Source organism: Bos grunniens, chromosome X (genome assembly GCF_055505025.1).
Source record: "Bos grunniens cultivar Pamir isolate PY7600 chromosome X, Bosgru_T2T1.0, whole genome shotgun sequence".
Lineage (NCBI taxonomy): Eukaryota > Metazoa > Chordata > Mammalia > Artiodactyla > Bovidae > Bos > Bos grunniens.
The window spans coordinates 63990664-64005735 of record NC_141194.1 but is presented as its reverse complement, the minus strand read 5'-3'; the positions used below and the strand labels follow the sequence as shown (position 1 = coordinate 64005735).

Genomic DNA, 15072 nt, shown 5'->3' with positions numbered 1-15072 from the left:
TCGTCCCAAATCAGGGACTGAACTCGTGTCTCCTGCATTAGCAGGCAGATTCTTGACCACTGAGCCACCAGGGAAGCCCTTGCTCTGAGTTTTACTTTTATTTCCCCAAGACAGTCTACCCTTCACTCTACTTGGATAAATTTTACAAGCTACTTTTCTGCTGCTTCTAGTTTTAAACTTTTAAAAGTATTTCTGATTACAGGGAATGCTGCAAAAATAGTCTAGTTCAACAAAGAGTTATGATCACAAAATAATTTTTATCTATTCTACAGTGTTTCAGAATTACCAACTGATTTTTAAACACAAAGTAGATACAAATGCTAATGATGGTTAATCTGGTATGTTTCTTAAAGTAAACTTTTGTTCATGCAACACTAAACCCATGCAACACTAAACCCATACATATTAACCAGCCACATAACTGTAAAGAATTTTAGAGTAGTAAATAAACTCAAAGGAGAAATTAAAAGCTGGGCCTTAAAGGAAGAATAGGGTTTTAACAGACAAAAGAGGAGGGCACTGTAGACAAGGGAAAATAGTATGAATAAAGGTAAGATGGAAATGAGTAAGAATTTCCCGTACAACAACCCTTCCTAAGATAGCATCTATTTCCCACCTATCCTCCTAGAGCCTCCCACCCCCAACACGCAACATCTATGTAGATGGGAAATAAAATCAGGTTGATAAAAGCTTACTGCTGCTGCTGCTAAGTCGCTTCAGTCATGTCCGACTCTGTGCGACCCCATAGACGGCAGCCTACCAGGCTCCCCTGTCCCTGGGATTCTCCAGGCAAGAACACTGGAGTGGCTTGCCATTTCCTTCTCCAGTGCATGAAAGTGAAAAGTCAAAGTGAAGTAGCTCAGTCGTGTCCAACTCTCTGCGACCCCATGGACTGCAGCCCACCAGGCTCCTCCATCCATGGGATTTTCCAGGCAAGAGTACTGGAGTGGGGTGCCATTGCCTTCTCCGGATAAAAGCCTACAGTAGTTCTCAATTGCCTCTCAAATTAAATTCAAACTCCTCAGCCTCTCTATTCTTTCTAAATCTTCCAATTGACTCTCCTTTACTACGCTTACTTCTTGTTACTACTTGACTCACCACTTCAGACAAGGAAGTCTACTTGCTATTTACCTTCCTACAGAATGCTTAGGTTATAAGCATCCACTCGAGGAAACTTCATGATTAATACTCTAATAATAATCATCTGAGGAGCTTACAACTTTTTTCCTTTATGGGTCAGGTCCTGCTCATGCTATAATCCACAACCCCCCTCAACACATCTCCCCAATTCCTAACAAAGTATTGTACATACAATAAGTACTCAAATATTTAAATGTGACATATGCACAGCAAACTTAAAAAAAGGCAAAGCAGAGAGAGACAGAAATACAATCAACCCTCCACATCTTCAGGTGAGGAAGCCATGGACATGAAGAGCCAACTATACTACACCACTTTATATAAGTGGTAAGGTATACACAAAGGGCTTGAGCACCCACAGATTCTGGAACCAATCCCTCATGGATACCAAGGGATGACTGCATAAGTTTTTCTACAGTTTAGCTGTATGAGTGAGGCTTGCAACAGTAACAAATAACAAAAGACAATAACACTTGATGGTCAGGATGCCAGCAGATCTCAGTGCTATGCATCCACAATCAAAACAGAAGTACAACCTACAGAATCAGAAACAGGGCTCCTTATAGCAACTCAGGGTTACAGCCATTTTACAAAGAACATTTTATACATAATTCATAAAAGGGACTGTCAAGTATGAGCAACTCTGTGAGTCATCATGTGAAGATTACCAGCTGCAATAGCACATTCAAATACGATGGACTAAAATTTTAGTGAAATTATTAAATCATCCAACATAATGGAAGCCAATTCAGAATGTAAAAATATGAAACAGCTCTATGTCTTAAAAGTAATTTCTATAACCAAGTCAGAAAATAACTTCCAAATTGACATACCATTCACCTAAAGAGACAAATGAAAAAGAAAAAACGCATTGCCAAGACCACCACCAAAACATTTTACTTTTTCACTACAGCAAAACCAAAATAACCTGAGTTTAACTATTTCTCATAGAAGGCCAACTACAACTCTGATTCAGGCCAGCAATGCACTGCCATAGAAGCACAATTTAGGAACAGACTCAAGTTTCTCTGTCAGTCCTGAATTGACAAAGACATTTGACAGTAAGCTTTAATCTAGTTAGGAGCTTCCCAGGTGGCACAGTGGTAAAGAATCTGCCTGCCAATGCAAGAGACACAGGAGATGCAGGGTTGATCCCTAGGTTGGGAAGATTCCCCTCGAGGAGGAAATGGTAACCCACTCCAGTATTCTTGCCTGGAAAATCCCATGGGCAGAGGAGCCTGAGTGGCCTCCAGGCTGTTCACAGTATCACAGAGTCGGACACAACTGAGCATGCCTAGAGTGCATTGGGAAGCTCTTAAACCTAGTTAAGACAAGATACCCTTAAATGAATTAAAGCATGATCACTTATATTTAGATGAAATCAAGGCAGTAGGCACAATCTCTTTCTCATTCTCATTGGTAAAGACAGAGAAATAAAGCAGCACCTTTCACTAGTAGAAACAAACCAGGGAATGCACAGCTGTTCAATACCTTCAAGGGTAGTCCCATGACTTATTTTCATATTATCTTACTTCTTTGGTAGGGCACAATGATAAGCTTTCTGTTAACAGGTTAGATACTGAAATGCATGGTTCCGTCTCCCACTTTAGTTTTCCTTTCTCATCATACTCCTGCAGTTTGGTATACTGTCAGCAGCAATGACTGCTCTGCCACACATGAAACCTGAGCAAAGGGGATCAGAGTTCAAGACGTTTGGGCCCACGGCTAGGTAAGAGGACACAAATGAATGTGTATGCAATCAACAAGTGAAGGATGGGACCAACCTAATTAATAAAGGGAAAGAACTTACTATCACAATTAGACGCACAAGTGAGCCCTGAACCTTCGCAAGAACAAGGTCCAAGCCCCAGCAGCAGCACATACAGGGGTACCTAAAACTTTCTATAACTAGCTAGATAGTACTGCAATAAAAATTACAAGAAGTCCTTTAAATTTACATATATATCCATTGAGTATCTCTGAAAGGATACCTAAGAAGCTAGTATCAGCTACCTCCAAGGATACATTGTATTCATACAAAAAACAATAAAGTTTAAAATTTTACACTCAAAAAAAAAAAACAAAAACTGTTAATAGATGTCCTGATAAAAAGTGATTTCAGATCTTTGCATAAACTACTAAATTAAGCTTCAGTCTCCTACCTGTAAAATAAGGATTAAGGGATAGCAGAATGGTTTTCAGAGAAGGCAATGGCACCCCACTCCAGTACTCTTGCCTGGAAAATCCTATGGACGGAGGAGCCTGGTAGGCTGCAGTCCACGGGGTCGCTAAGAGTTGGACATGACTGAGCGACTTCACTTTCAACTTTCACTTTCATGCATTGGAGAAGGAAATGGCAAGCCACTCCAGTGTTCTTGCCTGGAGAATCCCAGGGACGGGGGAGCCTGGTGGGCTGCCGTCTATGGGGTCGCATGAAGTTGGACACGACTGAAGCGACTTAGCAGCAGCAGCAGCAGCAGAATGGTTTTCACACTGTGCTCAAGGGCTATCTTGAGGAATGAGTGCCCTCTGAGCACCTCTTCCCCTTTTTATCTTGTCTGTCTTCTCTCTTCAATGTTTGTTTTCAAGATATTCAGACTCAGGTTTCAATATCCACTTCATCATTCTGTTTGCTCCCAAGTTACATAACCCCTCCATTACTTTTAAGTGATAAAATTGGAATACCATCTACTTTGAAAGATCATTGTGAGCATTAAGAAAGACCAATGTCTGACTGGCAGTCTGAGCATACAGTAGACTTTAAATAAATGGTAGCCATAATAGCTAACTATTTACCACTTCCTGGGTTGCTGCAAAGCTAAAAGTTGAGGACATAGCTTAGAAACATATTCCTAAATTTTTTTCTGGATTCCTATAATCTCTCTATCACTTTCCTCTTAAATTTATATCTATCTTATTTCCTTAACTACATCAAAAGTTCTAAGGGCAAGTCTTACTTTTTCTGTGTACCTTTCAGAGACCCTAACACACTGAACGTGTCCGCCAACTGGGCCTCACTTGCTTCCCAGAAAACATCTGCAATTTAGATAAAAAAAAATTTTAAGAACTAATCAAAAGCCTTGTGTGCATACTAGTACCTCTATTTTACCACTTCTGATTATGTTGAAAGAAGAGAGAATAGGATATTGAGGGAAAAAATTTGCAGCCTAGTTTTCATGTTATGGATCCATATATTGACATCTCATTTTAACTAGTCTATATTACAGATTAAGGCCCTGCTACCACTATTTCTTGAAAGTCAATTACCTGTTGAATACATTATAGCAGAAAGTATCCAAATTTAATCAAAAGAGCCTAAAGAAACAATATCATGTGTTCTGTACTTTTACAGGCATTCTAAAAATAGATGTAAGACTCTCTTGCAGTAAGGTAATTTTTACGCTAATAACTTGCTAGATAAAATGAATTTTTTAAAGACAACAACGCAGCTCTGAGTCAAAGCAATTTCATCATTTTAAGTAAACTAAACATTTCCAAACTCTTGACTTTATTCCACGCAAAAAAACCTATTTTAGTGTCTAAAGTATCAAACTATGTTTCTTTCTAGGTTTTTGTGAAAGGAAAATAATAACCATTAAAATTATACTTACAGGATTGTACTGAAGAGCAGAGACGTAAGCTTGTACTGCCCCTTCCATGTCGCCTGCTGCTACCAAAGCAGCTGCCAGGTTAATATAACCATCGATGAAATCTGGTTTGAGACGCAATGCATGCCGGTAATGCTCAATTGCTTCCTGCAACTGCCCTCTTTCCTTGTACACATTCCCCAAATTTGAATAGGCTTCTGCCAGAAGGGGGTTCTGTTTAATTGCCAGAGTACTAAAGTGGGCAGATCTGGAAAAGGGGAAAAGTGTTGATGCATGGGTATGCATGTTACAGAAAGAAGGTATGGCCCTTATGCAACAGTTTTTGAAGATCCTGTGTATTGCTCATTATATAATAATATATTATCTTTTAACTAGCTCATAGAAGGAAAAATTGTGGAAATCAAAGTTTTTCAGACGTGGAGGCATTTGGAGTTCAAATCGGAACACTTTTTTCTTAAGAGATAAAATTCTTAACTAGTCTCATTACCAAACTGCCTCATTATAAACAATGATCAATAAGATCAAGAATGAAAATGCTATGTGCATGAGTCTCATTTTCCATTTGCTGATAAGATTCAATGATGCATATCTTTAAATGTCTAAATAAGCCAGTGACAATTTATTAAAAGGCCAAGAACACAGATTCTTCCCTTTTGATTAATTCAACTGATTAGCTAAAAGTAGTACATCATAATGATTTAATGATGGCATTTGCAACTTGAACTACATATGCGCCTCCTACCACAACATATACACTATTATCTCTGAACACTTCTGTCCCTCAAGGTGACACATCTTACAAAGGTGAGACTGGATGCTCAGATGTAGACTAAGAATAATTTATTACCTGAAAAAGAGTTCTAAAAAAGCAGCCGACGTAGGTGGAAAAATCTAGAAAAGGTCCCTAGTTATACCAATAATACAACCACCACCACAAAAGAAGGGAGGAAAACTGGCAGCTGGGCCTATCACAAGTGGGCAAGAGAGCAGATGTGCGTTGGTGGCTCCAGGTGAAACCCAGAACTGGAAAAATTTCAAGTTCAGATATTTAAGTAACATTTTTCAAGCTCAGCACTCAGAGGCAGCAATCACCAGCATCACCCCCACATCTCCTACCTGTCCAGCCTTCGACACTGGAAGTGTATAGATGAAAGTAATAAAAGCACACCAGTATTGTCTGGCTCTTGTCTCCAGAGCTGCATGCAGTGTCTCTCAGCTGCCTCAAAATCTCCTGCCTGATATTCACGATGTGCCAACTCAGCTAACCCTTGGAAGGAAAGCATACGTTTCGTTGGTTCTGGAGAATCATCAAAACATTTGAGGGAAGGAGGGGGGAAAACAAAAAGTTAGAAATGCAAACAAAAAAATGTAAAAATATGGTATATTAAACTTAAAGATGAAAACGCTTGAAACTATGTAAAGCACTAGAATGTTCTGCACATTATCGATACCCCCAAGTTAACAGCAGGTGCAGAATTGGCATTTTTAGAATTCCCCACCTAGACAGAAATATTTATTTGCAAATGAGATTATATTTTATGACCAAAAATACTTGGTATTTTAAATTACAAATCAGATGTAGCATCTAAAGATTCACTACTAAACATTATTCCTTATACTTCAGTTAACATAGAGAAACGAAATATAAAACATGTGATTTGCGAGGTCACATAGATGTAATAATGTCAGAATAACCTCCTGGGAAACTTAATACTTTGTCCCATGTTTTAGGTTGGATTTGGTGGGGAGGGGGGGTACTGGTAACAATCTACCTCTTAAGCTGGGTGGGGACACCAGATGTGTGGTTAACTCTTTAAATTATATTCATGCTTTTGTATTATTTCACAGCTTAATTTTTAAATTATTTAAAGGGTGACACTAGAAACAGGCATAAGGAGAAAAAACTAAAAGTCAAGGTGCTATTTTTAAAACAGCTGATAAACAAGATGAATTCATCTGTCAAGAGCCAAAATATTTAAAGCGGTCAAACATTTTAAATCAAAACCCAAGATTGTATTATATTCTTCCTGTACCATTCCAAACTCACACTGAGACCAAATTAGCTAAATCCCACCCACGCTGGTTTAACACTAGCATTTTCCAAAGAGCTCTGATACTGACTAAAGGGACTAAAACATTGCGAACAACCCTGTATAAACTAAGCAATTACCTACAACTGCAATGAATTTTTTAAAGAATGGGGAAATGCTAAAATATAAAACCATCTGATAAAGTGCAACTAAATTAATAATAAATGAATGCACTTTGTTGTGTGTAACTTTGTTCAGATACAAAAAGATAAAGAATATACAGCTAAAGCCCAAAGATGGAAAACAACAAGCTGCCTAAGTCTCAAGTGTAAATACTTAAACAATGATACATTATTTGGGAATTTGACCACAGTACTTTCACGAGACAGAGTAAGAAACTTTCTACAAATTAAATACTTAAATTCTACCAAGGTCCAAGTGAGAAGCTCATATTGAGCCCAGACCCTCACTCATTAGACCTGGCAAATGAACTGTATACTCAGGAAAGCAAAGTAAATTTCCTAACAAGGCACAGCTAGCTGACCACTAACGTGAAGAGCAGAGAGACCTGCATCCACATTTGTGGACTGTTATACCTCTTATGGGCTTCCCTTGTGGCTCAGCTGGTAAAGAATCCGCCTGCAATGTGGGGAACCTGGGTTCGATCCCTGGGTTGGGAAGATCCCCTGGGGAAGGGAAAGGCTACCCACTCCAGTATTCTGGCCTGGAGAATTCCAGACTGCTATTGTTCCCCAGCTCACTCTGCTCCTGGTCAAATCGGTTCCATTTATTTTGGGGCTTCCCTGGTGGCTCAGACGGTAAAGCGTCTGCCTGCAATGAGGGACACCAGAGTTCGATTCCTGGGTCGGGAAGATCCCCTGGAGAAGGAAAAGGCAGTCCACTCCAGCACTCTTGCCTGGAAAATACCATGGACGGAGGCTACCTGATAGGCTACAGTCCATGGGGTCGCAAAGAGTCGGACACGACTGACTGAGCGACCTCACTATTCACTATACCTCTTACAGGAACTAGAAAATCACATTTTAAACAAGTCTCTAGAACTCCCTTCCTTGCTTTTTATTTTTAACCCATACTTTATCAACTTTTCAAAAGCCGCCTATCTGCTATTTTAACACTAGAAATGACAACTTTCTCAAATAAAGTAACAGGCAGAAAAGGGCAAGCAGGGACTTCATTGGTAGTCCAGCGGTTAAGACTCTGCGCTCCCAATGCAGGGAGCACAGGTTCCATGCCTGGTCCAGGGAACTAAGATCCCGCAAGCCGCATGGTGCGGCCAAAAAATAAAGAAAAGGGCAAGCTAGAACAAGAGAATCTAGGACAGACTCTTAAATCTTTAAAAAAAAAAAAATCCCTGAGCGAGAGGGGAACACTACCAATCTCACTACCTACAGTCAAAATATAAGATACAATTAAGATTCATCTCTTAGTGCACAATGTCCAAGAACAATAAAACCCTTGACATCTCAACTGAGAAACCAACAAAAAAATAACCTCGTGGGAAACCTTAGAACCGCAGCCCAATCCCCCCCTCCCTCCCGCCCCAAATAGCCTCAATACGGAAAGGCAGCTGAAGGACACTCCTATAATTTGGAGTTTTCTTATTTTTAGTACTAAATGCTCTCAGACTAATTGTCTAAAAGGGCAACCGCCTTGCACTTGTGCAGCTACACTCCAGTTGCTTTACAAACTCTTCAAGCAGGGATGAAAACTCAAAAAAATATACCCTCTATGAATAAAGAAATACCGGGCTAAAGAATGGGGATGGAAGACCCAGAGACGGCGGCGGAGGAATACAAGGACAAAGTAACACAAAGCGAGAATCTGGCGGGCAGGGTGGTCAACGCCGAAGCCCCTGCACTAGAGTGGTTTCTCCCCGAGGGTAGGAAACGGACCGCAGGGCTGGCAACCTCGAGAAGGAAAGGGTGTGGCTCCCCGCGGGAGCGGAGGGAGGAGGACAGGGTGGGAAATCCAGGCTGGGGGCAGCGAGTGGAATTGGGCGATGGCAAAAAGAACCCCTGGAAATTTCCAATCGAAACCGGGACCGCTCAACCCAAGGCACAGCACACAGGCGCTGCCAGGCGCGGTGCTGCTCAAAATCCCCCGTTGGAGAGGTGACTCGGAGCGCACCCAGGAGCTTGCGCTCGTCCTTGGGGGTGATGCAAAGTGAGGATACGATTACACTGGAACGGCACCTCCGCCCTCGATTGACAGAGGACCACCAAATCGGGCTAAGGGGAGCGGGGTGGAAGGGGAAGAGAAGGGAGCGGTGAGCTGAACTGGGGAGAAAACGACTGCGAAGGAGAATGAAAGGCAGCGAGAAGGGCAGGGATTCCAATGCAGTCCATTCTGAGACAGTCTAAGCGCGCAGGTGTAGAAGGGTCCCGAGAGACAGAAGGCTAGAAAATGTATAGGATTACAAAGCAAGAAAGGAAGCAAAAAGCAAGCAAGCGAAAGAAAATGTTTTAGGAACGGACGACAGCAGAAAACCCAGATCAGATGCCGCTAGACGCCGAAAAGCTTAGCGATGCCACTGATGCAATGGGGATGGCCAGAGGGGAGGGAGTGATGAGAGGCAAAGGACGGCGCGAGACCCCAAGGGGGCGTCTGCCAAAGTAGAACAGACACCGGTACCTGTGCTGTCGGCCACGTTGCCCACGGAAGACGCCATCTGGAGCTTCTAGAGCGAGTGCAAGAAGTGGGTGATTGAATCCTGCAGCCGCCACTACTGGCAATGTTTCTAGAGGTAGTAGCACGAAGGCAGCAGCCCTACCAGTGCTTTGGCAGGCTTAAGCAGCAGCAACAGTTACAGCCTTCGAACCCTAGAACTCTGGTTGGCCATCTACCTCTCACGGTCTTGAAATGGCGGCGACGGCTCCTCGGCCGAAACAACACGGACCGGAACTACTTTCTGTTACAATCAAGTACCAGCGCGGAAGTTGCGCGGTAACCAGTGCTACCAACAAAATGACTATAATCAAAGTCAATCGCTCCTATGTAACCTTCCGCGCAGGGCCCATTGCGACAAACACGATTATGTCGAGAGCGCATGCGAGCAGCCGTGTCAGCCCGACTGGCTGTTAGGGCACTGTCTGGGACAGGAGCGACCAAGTTTTTTTTTTTACTAGCGAAGCGGATGGTTTAAAAGAAACTGTACACTTGAATGATAATTTTGCCAGTGATATAGTCTGCTGCTGCTGCTGCTAACCGCTTCAGTCGTGTCCGACTCCGTGTGACCCCATAGACGGCAGCCCACCAGGCTCCCCCGTCCCTGGGATTCTCCAGGCAAGAACACTGGAGTGGCTTGCCATTTCCTTCTCCAATGCGTGAAAATGAAAAGTGAAAGTCAAGTAGCTCAGTCGTGTCCGACTCCCAGGGACCCCGTGGACTGCAGCCCACCAGGCTCCTCCGTCCATGGGATTTTCCAGGCAAGAGTACTGGAGTGGGTTGCTATTGCCTTCTCCGTGGTATAGTCTACTACCTAGCAAAGAGCATAATTTTAATAGGAATGCAAAAGGGGTATACAAGTTTCATCAACTTCATTCGTATAGTTGCAAGATGATGAATCAATTCTGAGCAAGTAAATTTAAATGGTTATATTTCAAAGGCTAGAATTCAAAACAGTGGAGAGTTCCAATTTGAACACGTCTTAGTTCTGATTCCAGCCATTGGTTTAAGCGCTTTGATTAAAAGGATTGAGTTTCTCAGGGCCAAATGAACCCAAGCATCTCAGATTTTGGCCATATAGCCCGAAAGTTCCAAATCCTCTTGCTATTCACGATAATTTTGCCCACAGTATTATGGCAAATGCTTCACAACTCAGGGACATGCTGACAGTTTGCACTGCAAAGGCAACAGCCATAAAAATGTTAAAGATTCATATTCTTCGAAATCCATGACCCTTCCGAGTTGACTTCATTTCCACCACATTGCTTTGCAAATTATTACAATCAGTAATACCATTTAACTTAAGGCAGCTCAACAATGATAAATTGATTCATTTGCCATCTACCTAAACCACACATCTAAATAGAGACTAAACTGCTCTGCTTCCTTGAACAAATCAGTTCTTTATGATCCTCCTGCAGTTTCAAGTCCACTGTTCAGACGTTTTGTCACATTGGTATTAATTTATATTGCATCCCTTGTTCCAGAAAGGATTAAAGTAGCTTGCCACATTAGCAAGAAATTACAAACCAATGAAGGCAAGATGCTGGGTCTCTCAGAGCCTTTTTATTTCCAAAAAAAATAGTCCTTGATCTAAGACAACAAATCCGTGAGTTTATTCAAAATGTTTCTACTACCTAGTCATCTGACCACACTTATTTTTTTAAAAAACTTAGGTCCTCAAATTTTGCTTTAATTTCTTTGAGACAGTTCACATACTGTTAATTATGGATATGAGTGCAGAAGAAATGTTAATATTGATAGTTTCTTCTATTATATCCATAATTAAAAGTCAGGTGCAGTGAAAAAGTTCACTACACAAACTCTCCTGGAAATTGGGTACCAGCTTCTTCTCTTAATTTGATTTAACTGGTAAAACCTTCCCCCGACTCCCGACTCCCCCCTGGTGCCCCAGCCCTCAGTACAAGTGTTTGATCTGTGGTGAATAAAATCAGCTTTTCAACTTTTATAACAGACTTCTCAAATTCCACTGGCAGATGTTTAGGCCTTCCTGATTAGAGGGTGCTTAGCTAATTAAGTAAAATTCTTCTTCAATGCCAGGTTATGTTGCCAGCTGGGCCAGCTATTTGGCCCATCCATACTTGTATCTAAGTTTCCTTCTCCTGAGAGAGGAGTCAAGGGATGCTTCTGGGGAAAGCTGGGTGGTGGGGCTCACTGTGAATCAATAAGGAAACACCGCCCGCCCCCACCCCCCCCCCCCGTTGGAATCTCAAGAACCCCCTCCAGGTGCTTTCCAGGAGTAGCACCTGGAGGGTTTAGTTTGAAGGACTTATCAGATAAAACCATCTTCTTTGGCCAATCAAGTAACATTTACTAGAGTCTGTGCAAGGCACTGTGGGAGATGGAAAAATCAACAAGAGAAGATCTTTGCCCTCAAGGAAATTGAAACCCAGTTAGTTAGACACAGACAGCCTCTAGAGCATAAAAAAGAAGAGCATTATAAAGGTGATAAAATACATCAGTGTCTGTAAATATCTGAGGAGGGAACAGTCACTTCAGGCTGGAGAAGGGTGACCAAGAAGGCCTGACCTAGGCGTTGAAGGGGGTGCTTTTGTGTGTTCTCTTTCACACCGATTTCTGTTTAGTGTTTTGTTATGTTTTCTCCCTTTTATGGGTAGCAATTCAAAATTCAGAATCATCTAAAACAAACCAGATGCTTCTTCCACCGCAATCCCAAACTTTGCCACCCTAATAACACCGCTAATGGTGTATTAGTTTTCTGTTACTGTCTTGCAAATTACCACCAATTTAGCGGCTTGAAACAAATACATATTTCGCAGCAGTTGCGCCAGCAATCAGTGAGGGAGCCTGAGACACGCTCTGGCCACCGCCACCAAACGGTTCAATGAAGCTGTAAGAATACACAGATGTACCACCGCAGGTTCATCAGATGTTTGTGGATACTGTTCCAGAGAGAGATTGGCCTCCACCTCCCGGATTAGCTAACCAGTCATAGCGAAGAAAATTTGTTTTAAAACTTTCCGGAAATCGTTGAACCTGAATAAAAGGATGAAACTGATTTCATGGTAGCACAGCAACCATCACTAGCCAGTGAGTTTGGAAAACATGATTCCTTATTTGGTAGCTGCTATGGTAAAGACATGGCCAGCTGGGATAGCAACAGGGAAGATGAAAAAGGTAGAACAAAATAGATCAAAGAGTGAAAGCCTAATGGGTACCTTAAAAAGGCGGCTTTCTGCAGAACAAAAGCAAAAAGGCAAGAGGATCACATCCTCTGGGAGCTCTGCCAGATGAGGATGCGGTTTCCTCTCCTCAGCACCAGTAGTTTTTAAAGATGTGACTTCTGAAAGATCAATAAGGTCCACTTCCCTTAGCAATCATCACTATAGTCCTACCCCTTAGCCTCTTGACCGGCAAACTCTGAGGAGGCCTGTATCAAAATGGAGGAAGTAAGATTCAAAGTCTTGGTTCATTCTTCCAATCCAGATCCAACACAGAATGATGTCTGAAAATATTTTCAGTCTTCAGACTGAAACTGTATGCTGAGAACAAAATAATCGAAGAGTTCAGAATCTCAGAATGGAGATTTGCATCTTCCCTCAATGAACACGAACCTGTAGTTATTGGACTTATGCCTCAAGGCTGCGCTTGGGACTTCCCTCCTGGTACAGGGGCTAGGAATTTGCCTGCCAGTGCAGGGGACACAGGTTTGATCCCTGACCTGGGAAGATTTCACTTGCCTCCGAACAACTGAGCGGATGCACCTAGAGCCCTGTGCTCCTCAACTAGAGAAGCAATGAGAACCTAGGGCACCACAATGGAGGGTAGTCCTTGAAGGAAAGTGACACGGCTCAAAATACCCTCCCGGCTTCCCCACCATTCTATGCAAAACAAAGAACTCTCTCACCTGAAGAAAAAAATGGACATTAAGGTTGATTAAGCTGCCCAGCTCCCAGCCCGTCCCAGCCTCTGGCGTATCTCCAAATTCCTTGCCCCAGCTGTTTAAGAGAGAACTAATCCGAACAACCTTGGAGAAGAACAGGCCCCCTTAAGACAGTAGATTTCCACATATATGCCTATACATACTTACTCTTTTCTTGGGTTAGTGCAGCAGCTCACTAATCTGACTACTGTCCCTTCTCGCCTCATTAAAAGTGATCTGTTCCTGTAAAGTGCCGCTCTTGTTCTTTTTCCGAACCTCACCTTCTCTGACTCCCTTACCCTGCAGTCCCTACTTGCCACGACTAGAGAAAGCCCTCTCGGCAGCAATGAAAACCCAGCACAACCAAAAATAAATAAACAAATTATTTAAAAAAATACTGCGTTTGATATTCTGTGCCTAGAAATGAGGTAATGTATGATTTGGAAGGATTGCCTAGCTATTGTCTGGATACTTCTCCCATGTAAGTTTCTGCAGTTCCTTCTCAACCCAGAGAGAACTCTTTCTCCCAAAATGAAAATCCGGAAGAGGAGGACCTAGTTGTTGCCCTAGAGAACTTTGTGGATCCGTCTGTGTATAGCTTGTTCATTGACACCACAGGTGTCATGTTGCAAAGCCCAAGAGTGAGTCATGATGATGTCCCTCCACACTCACCATTACAGAATAATCAAATCCAAATGAACATCGGTGGACTTACCAGCACAGATGTCCATGTGTCTGAAAGCATGTGTGCTATCATATGAATTTTGATCCTGACTCTGCTCCTGTGGTTGCAAGAGTTATGACTCAATGGAAAGTAGTGGTCTTATGGTTGTGACAAGCTTTACAAAGGAGTTGAAAAAACTTGCGAAATAAGGATAGTGCTGGGGACCAATCACATGCTGGGAGAAGGAAGGAAATCGAGCAAAAATGCCAGATGGTTCTTTTCTTGCTCCAGCTAGTTCTGATGACCGTTATCTTTTAAGCTCCAGCTTTCACTTCCATAGTAAAACACTTTACACTAGAATTGAGCGCTCAAATGTTAGGTTTTGCTTTTATGAACAACCAGATGTGGATGGACAATTTGCTGATCTAATTAAACATTCAGCCAGAGACTGGGAAAATAGAGCTTTTTGTTATTCAAGGTCTCCGTTACCTGGATATGCAGTTTACCCTGTCAGACTGACCAATCAGTATCAAGATTCCTGCAAGTGCATTCTTTGTGCTGTTTTGTTATATGTCAGCATATCAGAATAGATTTATTTTAAAAACTGCTTTTGCCAAACAAAATGAAGGATTATTGAAAGATTAGGAGAACCCTCCATCTTGCACTTTGGGTTCCAGAAATGAAACTGGACTATAGTTTATAAACTTACATTACTATCAAAATCTTTCTCTGCCATACCTGTTCAAGATTAAAGTGAAAAGAATAGCCAATTTGTTTAGGGGTGAGGAAGTATTGCCAACATGTCGAGTTTATTTTTGGTTCTTTAAAAAGAACCAAAAGGTTTGAGAAGTGTGAGTTGTCTTCTATCATATGCAAAACAATGACAATGTAAATTATCAGATTCTCTTTAATCTATGCCCCTCCAAGTCCTTTGCTGCTATTCATTGTGATTTTTATGCATTGAGAACACATTTCACCGGTGTGCAACCTGAAGTTAAGCTGAAAGAAATTTTTAGAATAAAAATTGTGGTCTATTTAAGT

The 15072-nt window shown here is 41.9% G+C and overlaps 1 protein-coding gene and 1 pseudogene across 5 annotated transcripts in view; one reads left to right on the top strand and one right to left on the bottom strand.

The window, feature by feature from the left end:
• The window catches only part of OGT (O-linked N-acetylglucosamine (GlcNAc) transferase), a 42385-nt gene extending 32725 nt beyond the window's left edge, over positions 1-9660 (bottom strand). For 3 of the 5 annotated variants that reach the window (XM_086390045.1, XM_086390043.1, XM_086390041.1), the window contains exons 1-3: positions 9431-9660; positions 5865-6045; positions 4752-4995 (exon numbers count right to left, since the gene is read on the bottom strand). Coding sequence is in view for 2 of the 5 variants with exons in the window: in XM_086390041.1 (XP_086246167.1) it covers positions 4752-4995; positions 5865-6045; positions 9431-9467 (462 nt within the window). In the remaining 3 variants the exon portion in view is untranslated. Of the gene's footprint in view, positions 1-4097; positions 4177-4751; positions 4996-5864; positions 6046-9430 lie in introns of all 5 variants that reach the window. The other 2 variants (XM_086390044.1, XM_086390042.1) reach the window with 2 other exon arrangements.
• On the top strand, positions 9659-13319 carry LOC147340598 (suppressor of cytokine signaling 6-like; annotated as a pseudogene).
• Positions 13320-15072: the final 1753 nt, after the last annotated feature.